General features: G+C 42.3%; 1 protein-coding gene across 1 annotated transcript in view; it reads right to left on the bottom strand.

Moving 5' to 3' along the window:
• Window positions 1–818: 818 nt before the first annotated feature.
• Window positions 819–16,147, bottom strand: part of LOC311615527 (testis expressed protein 56-like) — a gene marked incomplete at its 5' end in the record, with an annotated part of 30,601 nt that continues 15,272 nt past the window's right edge. The window contains one exon of the mRNA XM_084870881.1: window positions 819–1,899. Within this exon, the coding sequence (XP_084727007.1) occupies window positions 1,599–1,899 (301 nt within the window). The 3' untranslated portion in view covers window positions 819–1,598. The remainder of the gene's footprint in view (window positions 1,900–16,147) is intronic.

The raw sequence follows: 16,147 nt of genomic DNA, 5'->3' as shown, positions 1-16,147 counted from the left end.
TTTTCAGAATTTCAACAACTACACAATCGGAATTTTATAGGTTTGTGGCATTTATTTTAAATCTCCACTTGTGGAAATGGTATCTTTCCCCAGAAGAATGCTGATGGAAACTATGAAGCAGCTAAATGTACTCTCCGGCTACACTGATGCCACAAGAAGTTTTGTTTTTTCTTATTGAGGTTTCTACAATTCTGCAAAATAGCCAAGTTAATTTAAAAGGTGCCCTTTTCCTAACAATCTTTTTTTTTTTTTTAGCAAAATTATAATTTGGTATTTTACATAAACAACCAATGGGAAGAGTTGGGAGACTCATAGCATGCCTGTATTGGATGTTCTAGAACTGTTGAGAACTGTTTTGTAGTCAGTGGTTTTTAGTATGCAGCGGATTTGTTACACTTCACCACCAGGCGTGGAATTCAAACTTGACTCCATAAAAATCAAGGAATGGGAGGTGGTGGGGTGGCATTGGGAGAGATCTAAAATGACTTGTATAGTCCCACGATGTAGATAACTTTATTGTCAGAGTTTTCATTAGAGTGGTAAGCATTTCATGAAAGATCACTTTAAAACTAAGTCTGAGTGCCGGGACCGGTTTGGCTCAATGGATAGAGCGTCGGCTTGGGAACTGAAGGGTCCCGGGTTCGATTCCGGTCAAGGGCATGTGCCTTGGTTGTGGGCATATCCCCAGTAGGGGGTGTGCAAGAGGCAGCTGATCGATGACTCTCTCTCATTGATGTTTCTAACTATCTCTCTCCCTTCCTCTCTGTACAAAATCAATAAAATATATTTAAAAAAAAAAATAAAAAAAAAAATAAAACTAAGTCTGAGTTAAACCTTGATAGTTTAAAAAAATTTTAAGTGTCAAGATTTATTGCAGCTTTTTAAAATTAGCAGTCTCACCATATCACATATGTAATAGAGCATACTTTTTCTATAAACAGGTACCTTTTGCTGCTTTTGAGTAAGACTTCTCCTGTTTAGATTTTAAGCATTGCCAAAAAGAAGAACCTGTTCTGTTCCCTTGACTGTAGTGTAGCCTAATAGCTCTTGATGCAGCATTTCTATGAGGGAAAATGCGTGTCTGCCTGGAAATCCGAGGACTAGCTATGTTTCCTCAGATCCAACATGTCATTGCACTCTTGCCTGTGAGGAGCTCTCTGGCATGTGAGTATTTACTTCGAACTAAAGTTTCAACCACATACATTAGTTATTTTACATCATGTGCAAAATAAGGTTTTAATGTCGGCTATAACACACTACACGTGTTGCTTTTGCACTATTTTAAAATTTTTGTACTAAATAGAAAATATATTCCTTGAGTATGAGACTTAGATGGCCTTATCACTTTGTTTTATAACAAATTTTTTTTTCTCAATTGTTCTGTTGCAATGTTACTCTGAGCATCCTATGCCAAAATCTTGCATAATGGTTGCATGGCAGATTAAATGTTACTTTTGTGTGGTAAGACTATTCAGGCACTGCCTTCATAGTTGGAATTTGGCATTTGGCACAAAGTCCACAGTGTATTCAAAAATCCAAGTTGGTATCATACATTTCATTTGGATGTGAGCTTTGCTTTCCTTTGTTTTAAGACCATTTCACAATAAACGTTTTGGCAATAAAAAAGAAAAGGAAAAAAAAGAACTTACATAGGTTTTTGGTAAATGGACCCTTACACCTTTGGACATGAATCGGTGTTTCCAGCAACAATGCAGCATGGTGCCAGGCTTCTTGCTGTGATAAGCACTCACAGCATTGCACGCTGAAGTCATGTTCTCAAACACCACGATAGCACTTTGCCGTCCACAAAGGCTGACTGACTTAATTGGCCCAAACACAGACAGCTTCTGGATTACTGACTTAAGATCTTCAGTGGGTTGCATGTTCCTTTTCAGCCATCTAGCAAGGGAGCAAATGGAAACAGTAGTACAATATTATCCAGAAAGTAAACAAAACCCTTAGTTTGCATTTATTATACTGATGGGGGAAAGTAAGTGTATAGTCGTTCATATGGAAAATAATACAGTATATATGTAAGCCTAGGCAACTGACCATCCAACCGGTAGCTATGACACACAATGACCACCAGGTGGCAGACACTCTGACTGGTAGCTATGCCATGCACTGACCACCAGGGGCAGATGCTCAATGCACCAGTGACTTGGCAGCTGCAGTTCTCAGGTGATGCACCCAGAACCGGAGAGGAGGAAGACTGACTCCAGTGTGTCACCCAAGAACTGCCCTCTCGAAACCTGGGACCCCTTGGGGGATGTTGGAGAGCCAGTTTTGGCCCGATCCCTGCAGGCCAGGCCAGGCCAAGGGACCCCACGAATCTGCACCAGGCCTCTAGTTAATCCTATATAATAAAAGGCTAATATGCAAATCAACCAAATGGTGGAACAACCAATCACTATGATGTCCACTGACCAGAAAGGGGCAGATACTCCAACACCAAATGCATGAGCTGCCCCTGGTGGTCAGTATGCTCTCACAGGGGAGCACCACTCAGCAAGAACCCTGAGCCAGTGCACTCTTATGGGCCTAAGCATCACTTGGACATCCCCCAAGGGCTCCCAAACTGCAAGAGGGACCCCTCCCCCTGTTGCAGAAGACCAAAGAAATACCAAGCACACTTCCTATAGAAAGGGAGGGACCCCCTTTATTTACACTAGTGGACTCCAGGAATAATTTCCAAATCAGAGTGAAGAGACACGCAGAGGGCTTCTCTTTTTATAACCTTGAGTCTTTGTCTCACAGATATGGTTCCGCCCCTTTTGTGGGCTTACAGGAAGGCCCCCAGGTGTTGGGGGGGGGTCCCCAGGCCATATCCAATTATCTGTCCTGGGGCCAGAAATAGTGACTCTCTCCCCCTCCCCCCAAGGAAGTGCATTGTTCACAGTTTTTATGGCCTGACACGCCTTGGAAGACCAGTTTCCTCCTCACCCCCAAGTACACAAATTTCCTGCACCACGCCTCTAGTAAATAACACAAGAACAAACTGTTTCACATACAAGTGTAAACCTACTTTGCTTCTCCCTGAATAGCCTTCACTCTTATTTAACTTTGTATTTTATAAAAGGCATACCTGCAAACTACTTTAACTGTCCTTTAAATCCTGTATTGATCACTGCCATATGTATCCATTGAAAAGGATAAGCATATAATTTCAGTGGCTACAAAATTGGCATAAAATATTTTGCTCTTCTAAATGTCCTCTCTCTTTAACTTTAAAGCATCAACATACAGGTAGTCAGATCAACAACTTCTAACTTTTTAGTTCTTATTTATTTTTTATTTTTAGTTCTTATTTTTTTCCAGTAATTCTAATCTAAGTGTTCACTCTTATAGGACATACATAAGTAATGCATTAATGTTTACTGAGCGCTTATTGTCTGTTACTACTGCTTAACGCCCATAGTCACATTTTATTTTCATGACACAATGCCAAAAATGAAAAATTATGTAGGTAATGTTGCTACCACCATGCACAAGTAGAGATCCAGAGGCATATAGATGTAGTAGCTTTTCCAGGCTCAAACTTCTATTAAGTTGCAGACTTCCAGTTCCATCCTGCCACCTTGAGCCAGTGACTGCCTATCCCACTGATTTCAACTAAAATCTCTTGGCAAAAATATGAAACAATTACTTGAGGATGCCGAAATTGAAAGCAGATGGATTGTGTCGTTTTGGAGACTAATCTGCACAGGGAAGCATCAGACTGCAGGAAATAGGACCTCTCCTGAGCATGTGACTTATGCTTCAAAGGCAACCCTCCTATGGAGCAGTGCAGTAGTGGCCATGTGGCAGCTGGCTAAATAAAATCTGAGGTAAAAAGAAACATCTTTCTATCTAAGAAAAGTATCCCTGTGGGGGCTAAAGTGAGAGTGAGATGAGAATCCCAGAGCAGAAAGAGACCTTCCACTAATTCTGTGTAGGAGCCCACACAAGTTTTGTGAGTGGGACAGACTCAAACCAACCTATTAAAGATTCTGAGAATTAAGCTGGCATTTTAACTACCATCCACACAAGATCACGAGAGAGCATGCAGTCTGACCCTAACCAGGTTGAAAACAAAAAGACCAACATTCTCCAGATAATCTCAATAGAAGCCAGGGGCCATACAACACAACATTTACAATGTCCATGACACAACACAGTTATTTGACATACAAAAGACCATAATACTCTCAGGTGGCAAAAGATAATACATGTCAAGCCTGGGAAGACCTCATGGGATTATCACATGAAGGCTTTAAAACAATTCTTATAACTGCTTCACAAAAAGCAGCACACACTTGAGAAAAGTGGTGTAAGCATCACAGTGGAGTAAGAAGACTCCTTTTTATCTTCCCCTAAATTTACAAGTAAGACATCTACAATCCAACAAACATGCCTGAGAGATCCACACATGAGTACATCTGCAGATGGGTGTATTGGAATGCGTAGGGGAGGCAAGATGGGAGGCAGAACAGGGATAGTGTCTGCAGGGGCAGTTCGGCAGCTGCTGCAAGAATCAGGGTTTGACCACACTGCAACCCACAGACTATGGCCCAGTGGAAGGTAAGAGCGGCAGGGACAACATTGGTGCCCAAGAAGCCACTCCCCCCTCCATTGTGAGAAAACTGAGGAGCAGCACTGAGAGGTACTAAACAGCACAAAGGTGCTATAAGCCATCAGCAACAGCGCTACAGGCTCCTAAGCCTGACTCTCCCTATCCTACACATCCATGGAGGTGATGCCATAAGACCACAGTGAGCTAACACTACCCCATCACACAGTAGTCAATTTCCATGCCAAAGAAACACCCTCTCACCTCCACCCTGGCAGCACAAGTAATAGAAATAAGAGGAAACAAAAATTTGCACTATAGTGTTATCTATTGGAAAACAAAAGAAAAACCTATACTTATTAACCTGCTGAATTGTTAAGATCAAAACAGTAACTAAACAAAAGCCTAGTACTTCAAATGTGCCAGCAGAGAAACAATACATCAAGTAACATGGTAACCCAAAAAGAAATGACAAGTCTGCAGAAACCAAATTCAAAGTCATGGAAGAGTGTGACTTAAATGACAGAATTCAAGACGACAGTTTGAGGAAATTCAATGAGATACAAAATAAACTCAGAAAGGCAATTCAATAAACTCAGGAAGAAAAGTAATAAACAAAAGAAATACTTTACTAAAGAGATTAAAACTATAAAAAGAATCAGACAAAAGAACCAATAGGGTGGTGTGGGTAAATGCCAGTACTTGCCACTACCCACAACCACAACAAAATTACAACTAAAATACAGAACCATCATCATTCAGAACCACCTGAAAGCTGGCTGAATGGGAAGTCCTACAACTAGAGAAATAAAGTAGAAAGCACATTGAGACTGGTAAGAAGGGCAGAGGCACAGAATAGGCTGGTCCAACACCCATGTGTGCTGTTTTCTAATCAGAAGAGAGATGGCCCCTGTGGAGACTTCCCATGAGGAACAAGGGGCCCCAGCCCCACACTAGACCCACCCCAACCCAGGGTCCCAGAGCTAAGAAGAGAAGTCCCTGTAACTTGGGCTGTAAAAACCAACATGGACTGAGGGTGCTGGAGACTCAGGTGGCCCTCTTAAAGGGCTAGCATACAAACTTACTGGGACTCGACCCCTCTGAGCTCCAGCACCAGGAGGCATTGGGGGACCAGGACACATATAGGGAGGAAATGGATTGTCTGGCATCAGGGGAGGAACTCATAGGCAGCTTTCTTTCAGATGGGAGTGCTTGCAGGGGTGATTGTTCCTGTGCTGGGAACTACCCTGTCACAGGGCTGACTGGCAGCTATATCTGAGTCTCCATCATTCTGGCTCAAACTGTTTGCTCCACCCCAATGATTCTTTGAGACCCTGCACCATCCAATTTGCAGCCCCACCCAATCTGTTTGCAACAATTTTTCCATATGAATGGCCTGTTCAGATTCAGGCTTTAGACTTTTCTAAAATCTCTCAAACAAACTGCAGCTGGTGTCAGCATGCCCCAAAACTATTAATAAAGACCTGGCACTAGCACCAGCCTGCCTCACTTCCCAGCTGGGCCTCACTTGAGCACTTACAAACCCAATACAAATAGAAGGCATCTTCAGATTTCTTTGTAGCTGCTACTGGATGACACCAGACAATGGATGACTTTGCACCTTCCTGGAGACCCTAGAGCCAGTGCACCCAGTGAACAGTTTCAGACCACAGCTTCAGACTACAACTCTAGTGATACACTCAAGGGGAAGACTCAATGAGCAAAAAAAAAAAAAAAAAAAAAAAAGCCCTACTGAGGCAAGTTCTGCTCCATAGCATCGCTTCTTGCACAGCTCTCCTACTGTGGTTTCAGCTGATCCTCACAACCAATCTGCCTGGAGGTCAGTTTCTCCCAGTGACACCAACAGGGAAGCAGCCAAAATGCAGAGACAAAGAAGCATGTCACAAATTAAAGAAATGGAAGAAAGCAAACTATTGGATACAGAGTTCAAAACCACAGTTATAAGGTTACTCAAGAATTTTCATAAGAGTTTCAAGGGTCTTAGTGAGATTGTCAAAGACATGAAAAAGGACCAGTCAGAAATTAAGCATATGCTATTTATAGGGATCCAACAGTAGAGTAGAGGATTCCAAGAATCAAATCAATGATATGAAATATAAGGATGCAAAACACCTAATCAGAAGAGCAAAAAGAGAAAAGAATCCAACAATATGAAGATAGTGTAAGAAGCAAGCCTCTGGGACAACTTCAAGTTTATGAATATTCACATCATGGGGGTGCCAGAAAGAGGAGAGAGAGAGCAAGATATTGAAAATGTATTTGAAGAAATAATGACAGAAATTTCCCCTACCTGGGAAAAGAAATACACTTATAAGTCTAGGAAGCACAGAGAGTCTTAAACAAGAGGAACCCAAAGAGGCCCACACCAAGATACATCATAATTAAAATGAAAGAGTTAAAGATAAAGAGAGAATCTTAAAGGTAGCAAGAGAAAAGCAGTTAGTTACCTACAAGAGAGTACCATATGACTGTCAGCTGATTTCACAACAAAGATTTTGCAGGCCAGAAGGGAGTGGCAAGAAATATTCAAAGTGATTAAAAACAAAACAAAAACAAAAACAAAAAAACAAGGACCTACAACCAAGATTACTCTACCCAGCAAAGCCATCATTTAGAATTAAAGGTCAGACAAAAGAGCTTCACAGATAAGAAAAAGCGAAAGGAGTTCATCTTCACCAAAGATGAAATGTTGAAGGGTATTCTTTAAGAAGAGGAAGGAGAAAAAAAAAAAGAAAGAAAAAGGTAAAAAATTTAAACAATAATAAGGCAATAAATAGCCGAAACCAGTTTGGCTCAGTGGTAGAGCGTCGGCTTGGGGACCTTGTCCCAGGTTCGATTCTGGTCAAGGGCATGTACATCGGTTGTGGGCACATCCCCAGTAGGGGGTGTGCAAGAGGCAGCTGGTCAATGTTTCTCTCTCATCGACATTTCTAGCTCTCTATCTCTCTCCCTTCCTCTCTGTAAAAAATCAATAAAATATATTTTTTTTAAAAAGGCAATAAATACATATCTATCAACAATTGAAAAAAAATTAAAATAAATGAACAAGATATCTAATGAACAAAATAAACTGGTAAATAAAATAGAATCAAAGGCATGAAAACATGGAACAGACTGAGGAATCTCAGAGGAAATGGGGAGCAATAAGAGATTAACCAAAGATCTTATATGCATAAATGCTTTACCTACAGATATTAAAGTGTTGAAGGCCTGGGGGGGGGGGGGGGGAAGGAACCAGGTGGAGGGGAGCAAAGGGATGGGGAGGAATATCTATAATACAATAATAAAGATTTCAAAAAAGAAACAAATTCTGGAGCTGAAGAATACAATAAATTAGATTAAGAGTGCATTAAAGACATTCGAAATAGAAAAGACCAGATGGAAGAGAGAATTAACAACCTTGACAGAAAAACCAAGATGGTGGCATAGGGTAGACACCTGAATGCAGCCTATCACAACAATTTTAAATTTAGAACTGGAAAACAGGGGAAAGATCACCCCGAAGCACTGGACAGCTGGCTGAGAGGAGGCTCTACCATCTGGGAAGGAGAGAGAAGGCACGCTGAACCTCAGGAACTGTGAAGGTGCAGCGAATTGCACGCGCAAAAAGGCGGCTGACCAACTTCACTGCTGGCTGCTTGCTGAGCGAGGAGAAGGCGGGCTGAGTTCGCTACTGGCTTACTCCCTGTGCAGAGAGGACGGACAGCTAATGCGTGGCTAGCTTTCTTGTTCAGGAGGAAAACAGAACCACCCTATTGCTATGATAGGCAGCCCCAGACAGGGAGAAGCCAGACTGTCAGGCAGTGGGCAGAGATCTCTCAGAGGTGTGTGAAGCCAGCGGCCATTACTGCGGGACTCAGAAACCAGACCCTCATAGGGAGGGGATGAGTAAAGCTTGTCTGCACCACACGAGGCTCCACCCCATCCAAGCAGAGCACAGAAGCCCTTCCAGTGGCTAGCTTTCTCGTTCACCACGCATAGGACACTCCTAGGGAGGGACAGACAGGAATAAAAGCTTGTCTGCGCCTATACCAAAGAGGTGCATGCGCCTGCAACCAATCTTGCAGGATTCACCAAAGCTAGTCTGTGCCACCCCGAGACTCCACCCCATCTAAGTGGAATACAGAAACCCTCCTAGCTGAGACACTTCTGATCCTCATAGCCAACTGGCTTGGAGATCAATGCTTTTCAGTAATACCAACAACATGCAAGGCTTAACAACAAGACTGCACACACAGCCCACAAAGGGCTATACCAAGACTGTCCACCTCAGGTAACTGGGAGGCTACCCACTGAACCATATAGGACACCTTAGCACACAAAGCCACCCTACCAACTCAGGGAAGCTGTGAAAATGCCGAGACAAGGAAACAGATCACAAACAAAAGAAATGGAGGACAAGAAGCGACTGGATATAGAGTTCAAACCCATGCTTATAAGGTTTTTCAAGAATTTCCTAGAAAAGGCCGATAAAATAAGACCTATGAGGATATGAAAAACGATCAATAAAGAATACATTGTCTGAAATCAAATATATTATACAGAGTCCTAAAAACAGAATGGAAGATCGCAAAAATCAAGACAAAGATTTGGAACACAAAGAGCCAGAGGACACTCCTCCACAGAAGCAAGAAGACAAGAGAATCCAGAAAGTTGAAGATAATGTAAGAAACCTCTGGGACAATTTTAAATCAGAATTACAGGGGTCCCAGAAGAAGAAAGCGAGCAAGATACCAAAAGCATATTGGAAAAAATAGTGACAGAAAACTTCCCCCCACCCCCCCACCCCGGTGAAAGAAATAGACTTACAAGTTCAGGAAGCACACAGAACCCCAAACACAAGGAATCCAAAGAGGACCACACCAAGGCACATCATAATTAAAATTCCAAGAGCAAAAGACAAAGAGAGAACATTAAAAGCAGCAAGAGAAAAGCAGGTAGTTACCTATAAAGGAGCACCCATACGATTGTCAGCTGATTTCTCAACAAAAACCATGCAGGCCAGACTGGAATGGCAAGAAATATTCAAGGTGATGAATAATAAGAATCTACAGCCAAAAGTACTCTACCCAGCAAAGCTATCAGAATCAAAGGCCAGATAAAGAGCTTCACAAATAAATTTTAAAAAGCTAAAGGAGTTCATCACTGCCAAACCAGAATTATATGAATTGCTGAAGAGGAAGAAGACAGAGATAACAATTATGATCAACAAATACATAACTATCAACAAGTGAAACTAAAAGCCAAGGGAATTAAAAAAAAAACCTGATGAACAATATTAACTGGTGAATATAATAGAATCAAAGGTATGGAAGGGGAGTGGACTGACGATTCTTGGGGAAAAGGAGAGTGGGGGTTGTGAGGAGAGACTGAACAAAAACTGCACACCTATGGATGAGGACAATGGGGGGTGGGGAAAGGGCAGAGGTGGGGTGGGAACCTGGTGGAGGGGAGCAATGGGGGGGTGGGGAGAAGAGGAACATTTGTAATAATCTGAACAATAAAGATTTATTTAAAAAAAACACCAACCTTGACAGAAATCTAGGACTAATTCAGGTAGAAGGAGAGAACTAACCTTTTGTTTTGTTTTGTTTGTTTGTTTGTTTTGTTTTGTTTTTGTTAAATGAAAGAACACTATCTGATGCTCTTGGAAAGAATAAATAAGGATAATAAGATCCTCAAGAAGAAAAGAGGGAAATGGGAACAGAGAGCATATTGGAAGAAATAATTGATGAGCACTTCCCAAACCTAGAGAAAGAGCTGGTCATTTAAGTGCAAGGAGCTAACAGACCACCTAATTATCTCCATGCAAAAATACCTTCTCAATGCAAAAACACATTATATTAAAACAATCCAAAGTAAATGATAATGAAAGAATTCTCACGGCAGCCAGGGGGGGGAAAGACAGTATCTTACAAAGCAAACACCATCAGATTTATCAGTAGAAATCCTACAGGACAAGAGAGGGTGAAATGATATATTCAAAATATTGAAAGAGTAAAACCACTACCAAGAATAGTATATCCAGCCAAAACCAGTTCGGCTCAGTGGTAGAGCGTTGGTCTGCAGACTGAAAGGTCCCAGGTTCGATTCCGGTCAAGGGCATGTACATTGGTTGCGGGCACGTCCCCGGTGGGGGGGGGGGGGGGGGGAGGGGTGGTGCAAGAGGCAGCTGGTCAATGTTTCTCTCTCATCGACGTTTCTAGCTCTCTCTCTCACTTCCTCTCTGTGAAAAATCAATAAAATATATTTTTTTTTTTAAAAAAAAAGGATAGTATATCCAGCAAATTATCCTTTAGATATGAAGGAGAAATAAAGGCTTTTCCAGACTAACAAGAGCTGAGGGAACTTAACCACCACAATACCTGCATTACAAGAAATGTTGAAAGTAGCTCTTCTAGCTGAACCAGAAAGAAAAAAGTATATAAAATTTTGAGTAAGGTTTCTCATATTTTATCTGAGACATTTTATATAAATTACACGATAACCATAAAACAAAAATCCAGAGCTGAGACACAAAGCATAAAGAAAGAAGAAATGGAGAAAACAACATAGAAAACCAACAAATTAAAATGTCAGGCAGAAACATAATGGAAATAAACAAAGGAGATATAGAGCAACCAGAAAACAAAAGATAAAATGGTTGTAGTAAGTCCTCAGATATCAATAGTCACCCTAAACGAAAACAGACAACTCACCAACCAAAAGGCACAGAGTAAATAGCTGGATTGAAAAACAAGACCCAACTATACCTTGCCTTCAAGAGACATCTTAGCTCCAAACATAGGCTCAGTGAATGGGGTGGAAGGTGATACTGCAAATAAATGGTATCTGAAGGAAAGTGGGTGCCACCATACTTATATCAGACAAAATTGATTTCAAGACAAAAAAAAAAAAAAGACAATGATGGACATTTTTTATGATAAAGGGGAAACTACATCAATAAAACACAAAAGTTATTAATAATGTTTGCACCCACTCAAAATATATACACAGCAATAATTAAAAGACATAAAGGGGAAATTAACTATAACACAATAATAGCAGGGATGTAAAGTGCAGGCACTGTAAATACCAGTATGGCAGTTACCCGCCAAAAAATTAAACATAGAATTACCTTATGGTCCAGCAATTCCTCTTGTGGGTATATACTCACAAGAATTGAAAGTAAAAACTTGGCCCTCACCATTGTGGCTCAGTTGATTCGAGTACTGTCCCGTACACCAATAGGTTGTGTGATTGATCCCTGGTGAGAGCACATACATAGGTTGTGGGTTTGATCCCTTGGGAAGCAACTGATCTATGTTTCTCTCTCATATTGATGTTTCTCTTCCTCCCTTCTTATCTCTAAAATTAGTTGGGGTGTTTTAAGTAAAAACTCAAACAGATATTTGTATACCCATGTTCATATCATTATTATTCACAATTACCAAAAGTGGAAGCAACTCAAATGTCCATAGACATATGAATAAAACAAAATATGGTATATACATGCAATGGAATATTATTCAGCCTTAAAAAGTGCACAGGCTACAAATGGATATACCTTAAAGACAGTATGTTAAGGGAAATAAGCAGACACATAAAGACAAATATTATGTTACTAGAGGCCCAGTGCACAAAATTTGTGCATGGGGGTAGGGGGTAGTTGTCCCTTAGCCCAGCCTGCAGCCTCTCCAATCTGGGACCCCTCAAGGGAACTTCATATTTTCCTCCAGGAGTGTGGTGGAAAAACCCTAGACCACCTTCTTGGATCCTTATAACCCAAATTACCAAGAATACTGCAAGTGGTGGCCTACAGGGAGCTTAGCCAATGAGCTGTCAGAAACGGTATTTACTCTCAAACTGGTTTGGCTCAGTGGATAGACCATGGGCCTGCAGACTGAAGGGACCCAGATTTGATTCCTGTTAAGGGCAGGTACCTTGGTTGGAGGCACATCCCCAGTGGGAGTGTGCAGGAGGCAGTTAACCGATGTTTATCTTTCTTTTTCTTTTTCTTTTTTTTTTTTTTAATATATTTTATGATTTTTTACAGAGAGGAAGGGAGAAAGAGAGAGAGCCAGAAACGTCGATGAGAGAGAAACATCAACCAGCCACCTCCTGCACACTCCCCACCAGGGATGAGCCCGCAACCAACATATACGCCCCTGACCGGAATCGAACCTGGGACCTTTCAGTCCGCAGACCCACACTCTACCACTGAGCCAAACCGGCTTTGGCCCAATGTTTATCTTTCATTGATATTTCCCACTGTCTATCTCTCTCCTCTCTTCTCTGTAAAAAAAAAAAAAAAAAAAAAAAAAAAAAAAAAAAATCAATAAAATATCTATTTTTTTTTTAAAGGTGTATCCTCTGCAGCTTATGCAGACCCTGGGTTGTGTCCACTGGGCTAGGGGTGTGTCCCTGCCACACCCTTATTTTAAAAAAGGTGTATATTTTTAAAAAGGTGTATCCTCTGCAGCACATGCAGTCCCTGCATTGTGTCCACTGGGCTAGGGGTGTGTCCCTGCCACCCGGTGGTGGCCGCTGGGGTCTCCGCACACCCCAGAGGCCAGCAGCCATCGCCCTGTGGAAGGCACTGGGCTGGGGGGCATGGACACGAACTGCCACTTGGTGCTGGAGCTTGGAAAGCCTCTAGGGGTGGGGTGGGAACATCCCTGTCTCCAAATGTCTCTGAGGCCAGCAGCCAGCCCACCATGGGCCCCAGGCTGGGGGCATGCAAGGACCCTGGGCAGCACAAGGGTGGCCGCCAGGGTCTCGGCACAACCCAGAGGCCAGCAGCCAGCACCCTGTCGTGGGTGCCTGGCTGGGGGCCGTGGACCCAAACTGTGGCTTCATGAGCGAGGCTTTGCAAGCGGCCAGGAGCAGGGCAGGAACATTCCCGCATCGCTCTAGCTTGGCACCTGCACCCATAGGCTCAGAGTGGTCAGTGGGCATTCTGAGACCCCTGCTGCTCAGGACCTAAGCGCAGGCCTACAGGTTAGGAGCAGCCTGGCCGGAGGATGTTTCCAAACTCAGGCCACTCAGCGCCTGGGTATGCAAATTAACTGACATCTTTGTTTGGGTTAATTTGCATATTCACTCTGATTGCCTGTGGGTGTAGCAAAGGTACTGTCAATTTGCATTTTCTCTTTTATTAGATAGCATTTCACTTATTTGAGGTGCCTAGAATAGACAAATTTATGAAACCGAAAGTAGAATAGCAGTTGCCAAGTGCTGGTAAATGAGGGAATGGGGCCTACTTGTATGATAGGTAGAGTTTCAGTTTGGGATGAGGAAAAGGCTCTGGAGATGGATGGTAATGATGGTTAGCACAACATTGTGAATGTACTTAATGTCACTGTACTGTACACTTAAAATTGGATAAAATGGAAATTTTTATATTATGTACATTTTACCATAATAAAACTATTAGGTCTAGCAATAATTAATGTCGTTTTCTAATACTTTTTTTAAATCGAATTTATTTAAACAATACAACAAAATTTAATCAACAATATAGTTGCCGTTGTTTTCTACTACTTCTGCCCAATGCTCAGGAAGCATTTTAATTCCTCTGTTGTAAAATTCTTGTGATTTTGATGCAAAAAATTCGGTCAATGCATTTTTGAGGCATTCTTCATTATTAAATTTTTTTCCAAGAAGAAAGTTTTGCAAAGAACGAAACAAATGGTAATCGGAAGGGGCAATATCAGGAGAATTTGCAGGTTGAGGGAGAACTTCCCATTCCAACTGGCGCAGTTTTTCAGCAGTGATTCTTGCAGTATGCGGTCGTGCATTATCGTGGTGAAGAATTACGCCCTTCCAATTAATCAGCGCGGGTTCTTTTTCTCTTAAAGCTTGGGCTAACCTTTCCAATTGGGCACTATACACTGCACTTGTAATGGTTTGGTTAGATGTTTTGTAAAAGTTTATAATGAAAAATTCCTTTAAAATTCCACCAAACACACAACATCACTTTTTTCGCATGCAAGTCAGGTTTTGGCGTGGGCTGCGGAGCCTCATTTTTGTCCAACCATTGAGGCCGCCTTTTCAAATTAACATACAGCACCCATTCTTCATCTCCGGTAACAATTTGCTCTAAAAACGGCAAACGGTTTTGACGAGAGAGGAGCGAACTGCAAATTGTGACTCTTTTTTACGGTGTTGTCGGTCAACTCATGAGGAACCCATTTTCCAAACTTTTGGACTTTGCCAAGTGCACGCAATTGATTGGAAATTGTTTTTTGTGAACAATTTAAAGTTGTCGCAAGCTCTTGTTGGGTAATTTGAGGATTTTGCACCAAAAGAGCTTGAAGAGCTTCTTGATCAAAATTGGACACACGGCCTCGACCACTCTTGTCATCTAACGAAAAATTTCCCTCGCGAAATTTCTCAAACCAACGCTGGCATTTTCTGGCACTAACTGCATCTTGACCAAGAGCACTACAGATGTTTTTTGCAGCCTCACTTGCTTTTCTTCCTAATTGGAACTCGTAAAGCATGCAGTGCCGAATATGCTCTTCATCCGCCATCTTCTTAGCCCTAGTTCTGCAACAAAAACCAAACCAAATACAAACTTTTCCAAGCAAAACTTGTTAATTGCACTTCACACATTCTGTAGATACCACGTGTTTGAAGGTTATGTCAATACAAGTCAACGCCAAGCAAGATTTTAAATGAATGTTAAAAAACGACATTACTTATTACTAGACCCGATATTTTTTAAAAGCAATCAATTCACCATATCAGTAGTAAAAATTAAATATGATCAACTCGTTCCAAGATGGTGGCATAGATAACACCTAACTGCAGCCTCACACAACAATTTTAATAAAATACAAAATGGACATTACCCAGAACTACAGGAAAGTCGACTGACTGGAAATTCTACAACGAGAAGGAAAGAGAAAACCAGAAGGAAAAGCAGAGGAGATGTAAAAGCCTAAGGTACGGAGACACGCTGTGCGCACGGACAGGACAGAACCGGAGAGGAGGGGCGGCAGAGTGCCTGGCTGGCGTTCCCTAGCGGGAAGGAGATAATAGCTCTGGACTGCGCTGAACCCCAGATCCGACAGCACTGAACCCCAGTTCTAGGCCAGACCTTGGGGACCCAGGCTCATACAGAGGGAGCCCGGGCTGTTAGGCGGAATCTCAGGGGAGCGGCGAAAGGCAGAGCCCCCAGAGACACACACATTAGATGCAGAGGACGGACCGTTGACTCTACTGCTAGATTGCCCTATCGGGAAGGAGACAAAAGCTCCAGACTGTGCAGAGCCCCAGATCCGACAGCACTGAACTCCAGTTCTAAGCCAGACCCTGGGGACCCAGGCTCACACAGAGGGAGCCTGGGCTGTAAGGCAGAAACCCAGGGGAGTGGCGGAAGGAAGTCCCGGAGGCGCGCACATTGCTCGCAGAGAATGGGCAGTTGACTGTGTTGCTGGATTGCCCTAGTGGGAAGGAGACAAAAGCTCCAGACTGCTCTGAACCCCACTTCTAACTGAACTGAACCCCAGTTCAGGGCTCATTGGGGGAGAGCCTAGACTGTTTGGTAGCACGCAAAACTCAAAGGCACCTTACTCAAAGGTGCTTGCAAGG

This window comes from Pipistrellus hanaki (genome assembly GCF_964339955.1).
Source record: "Pipistrellus hanaki genome assembly, chromosome: 2".
Lineage (NCBI taxonomy): Eukaryota > Metazoa > Chordata > Mammalia > Chiroptera > Vespertilionidae > Pipistrellus > Pipistrellus hanaki.
This window is presented reverse-complemented; position numbering and strand designations above follow the sequence as displayed.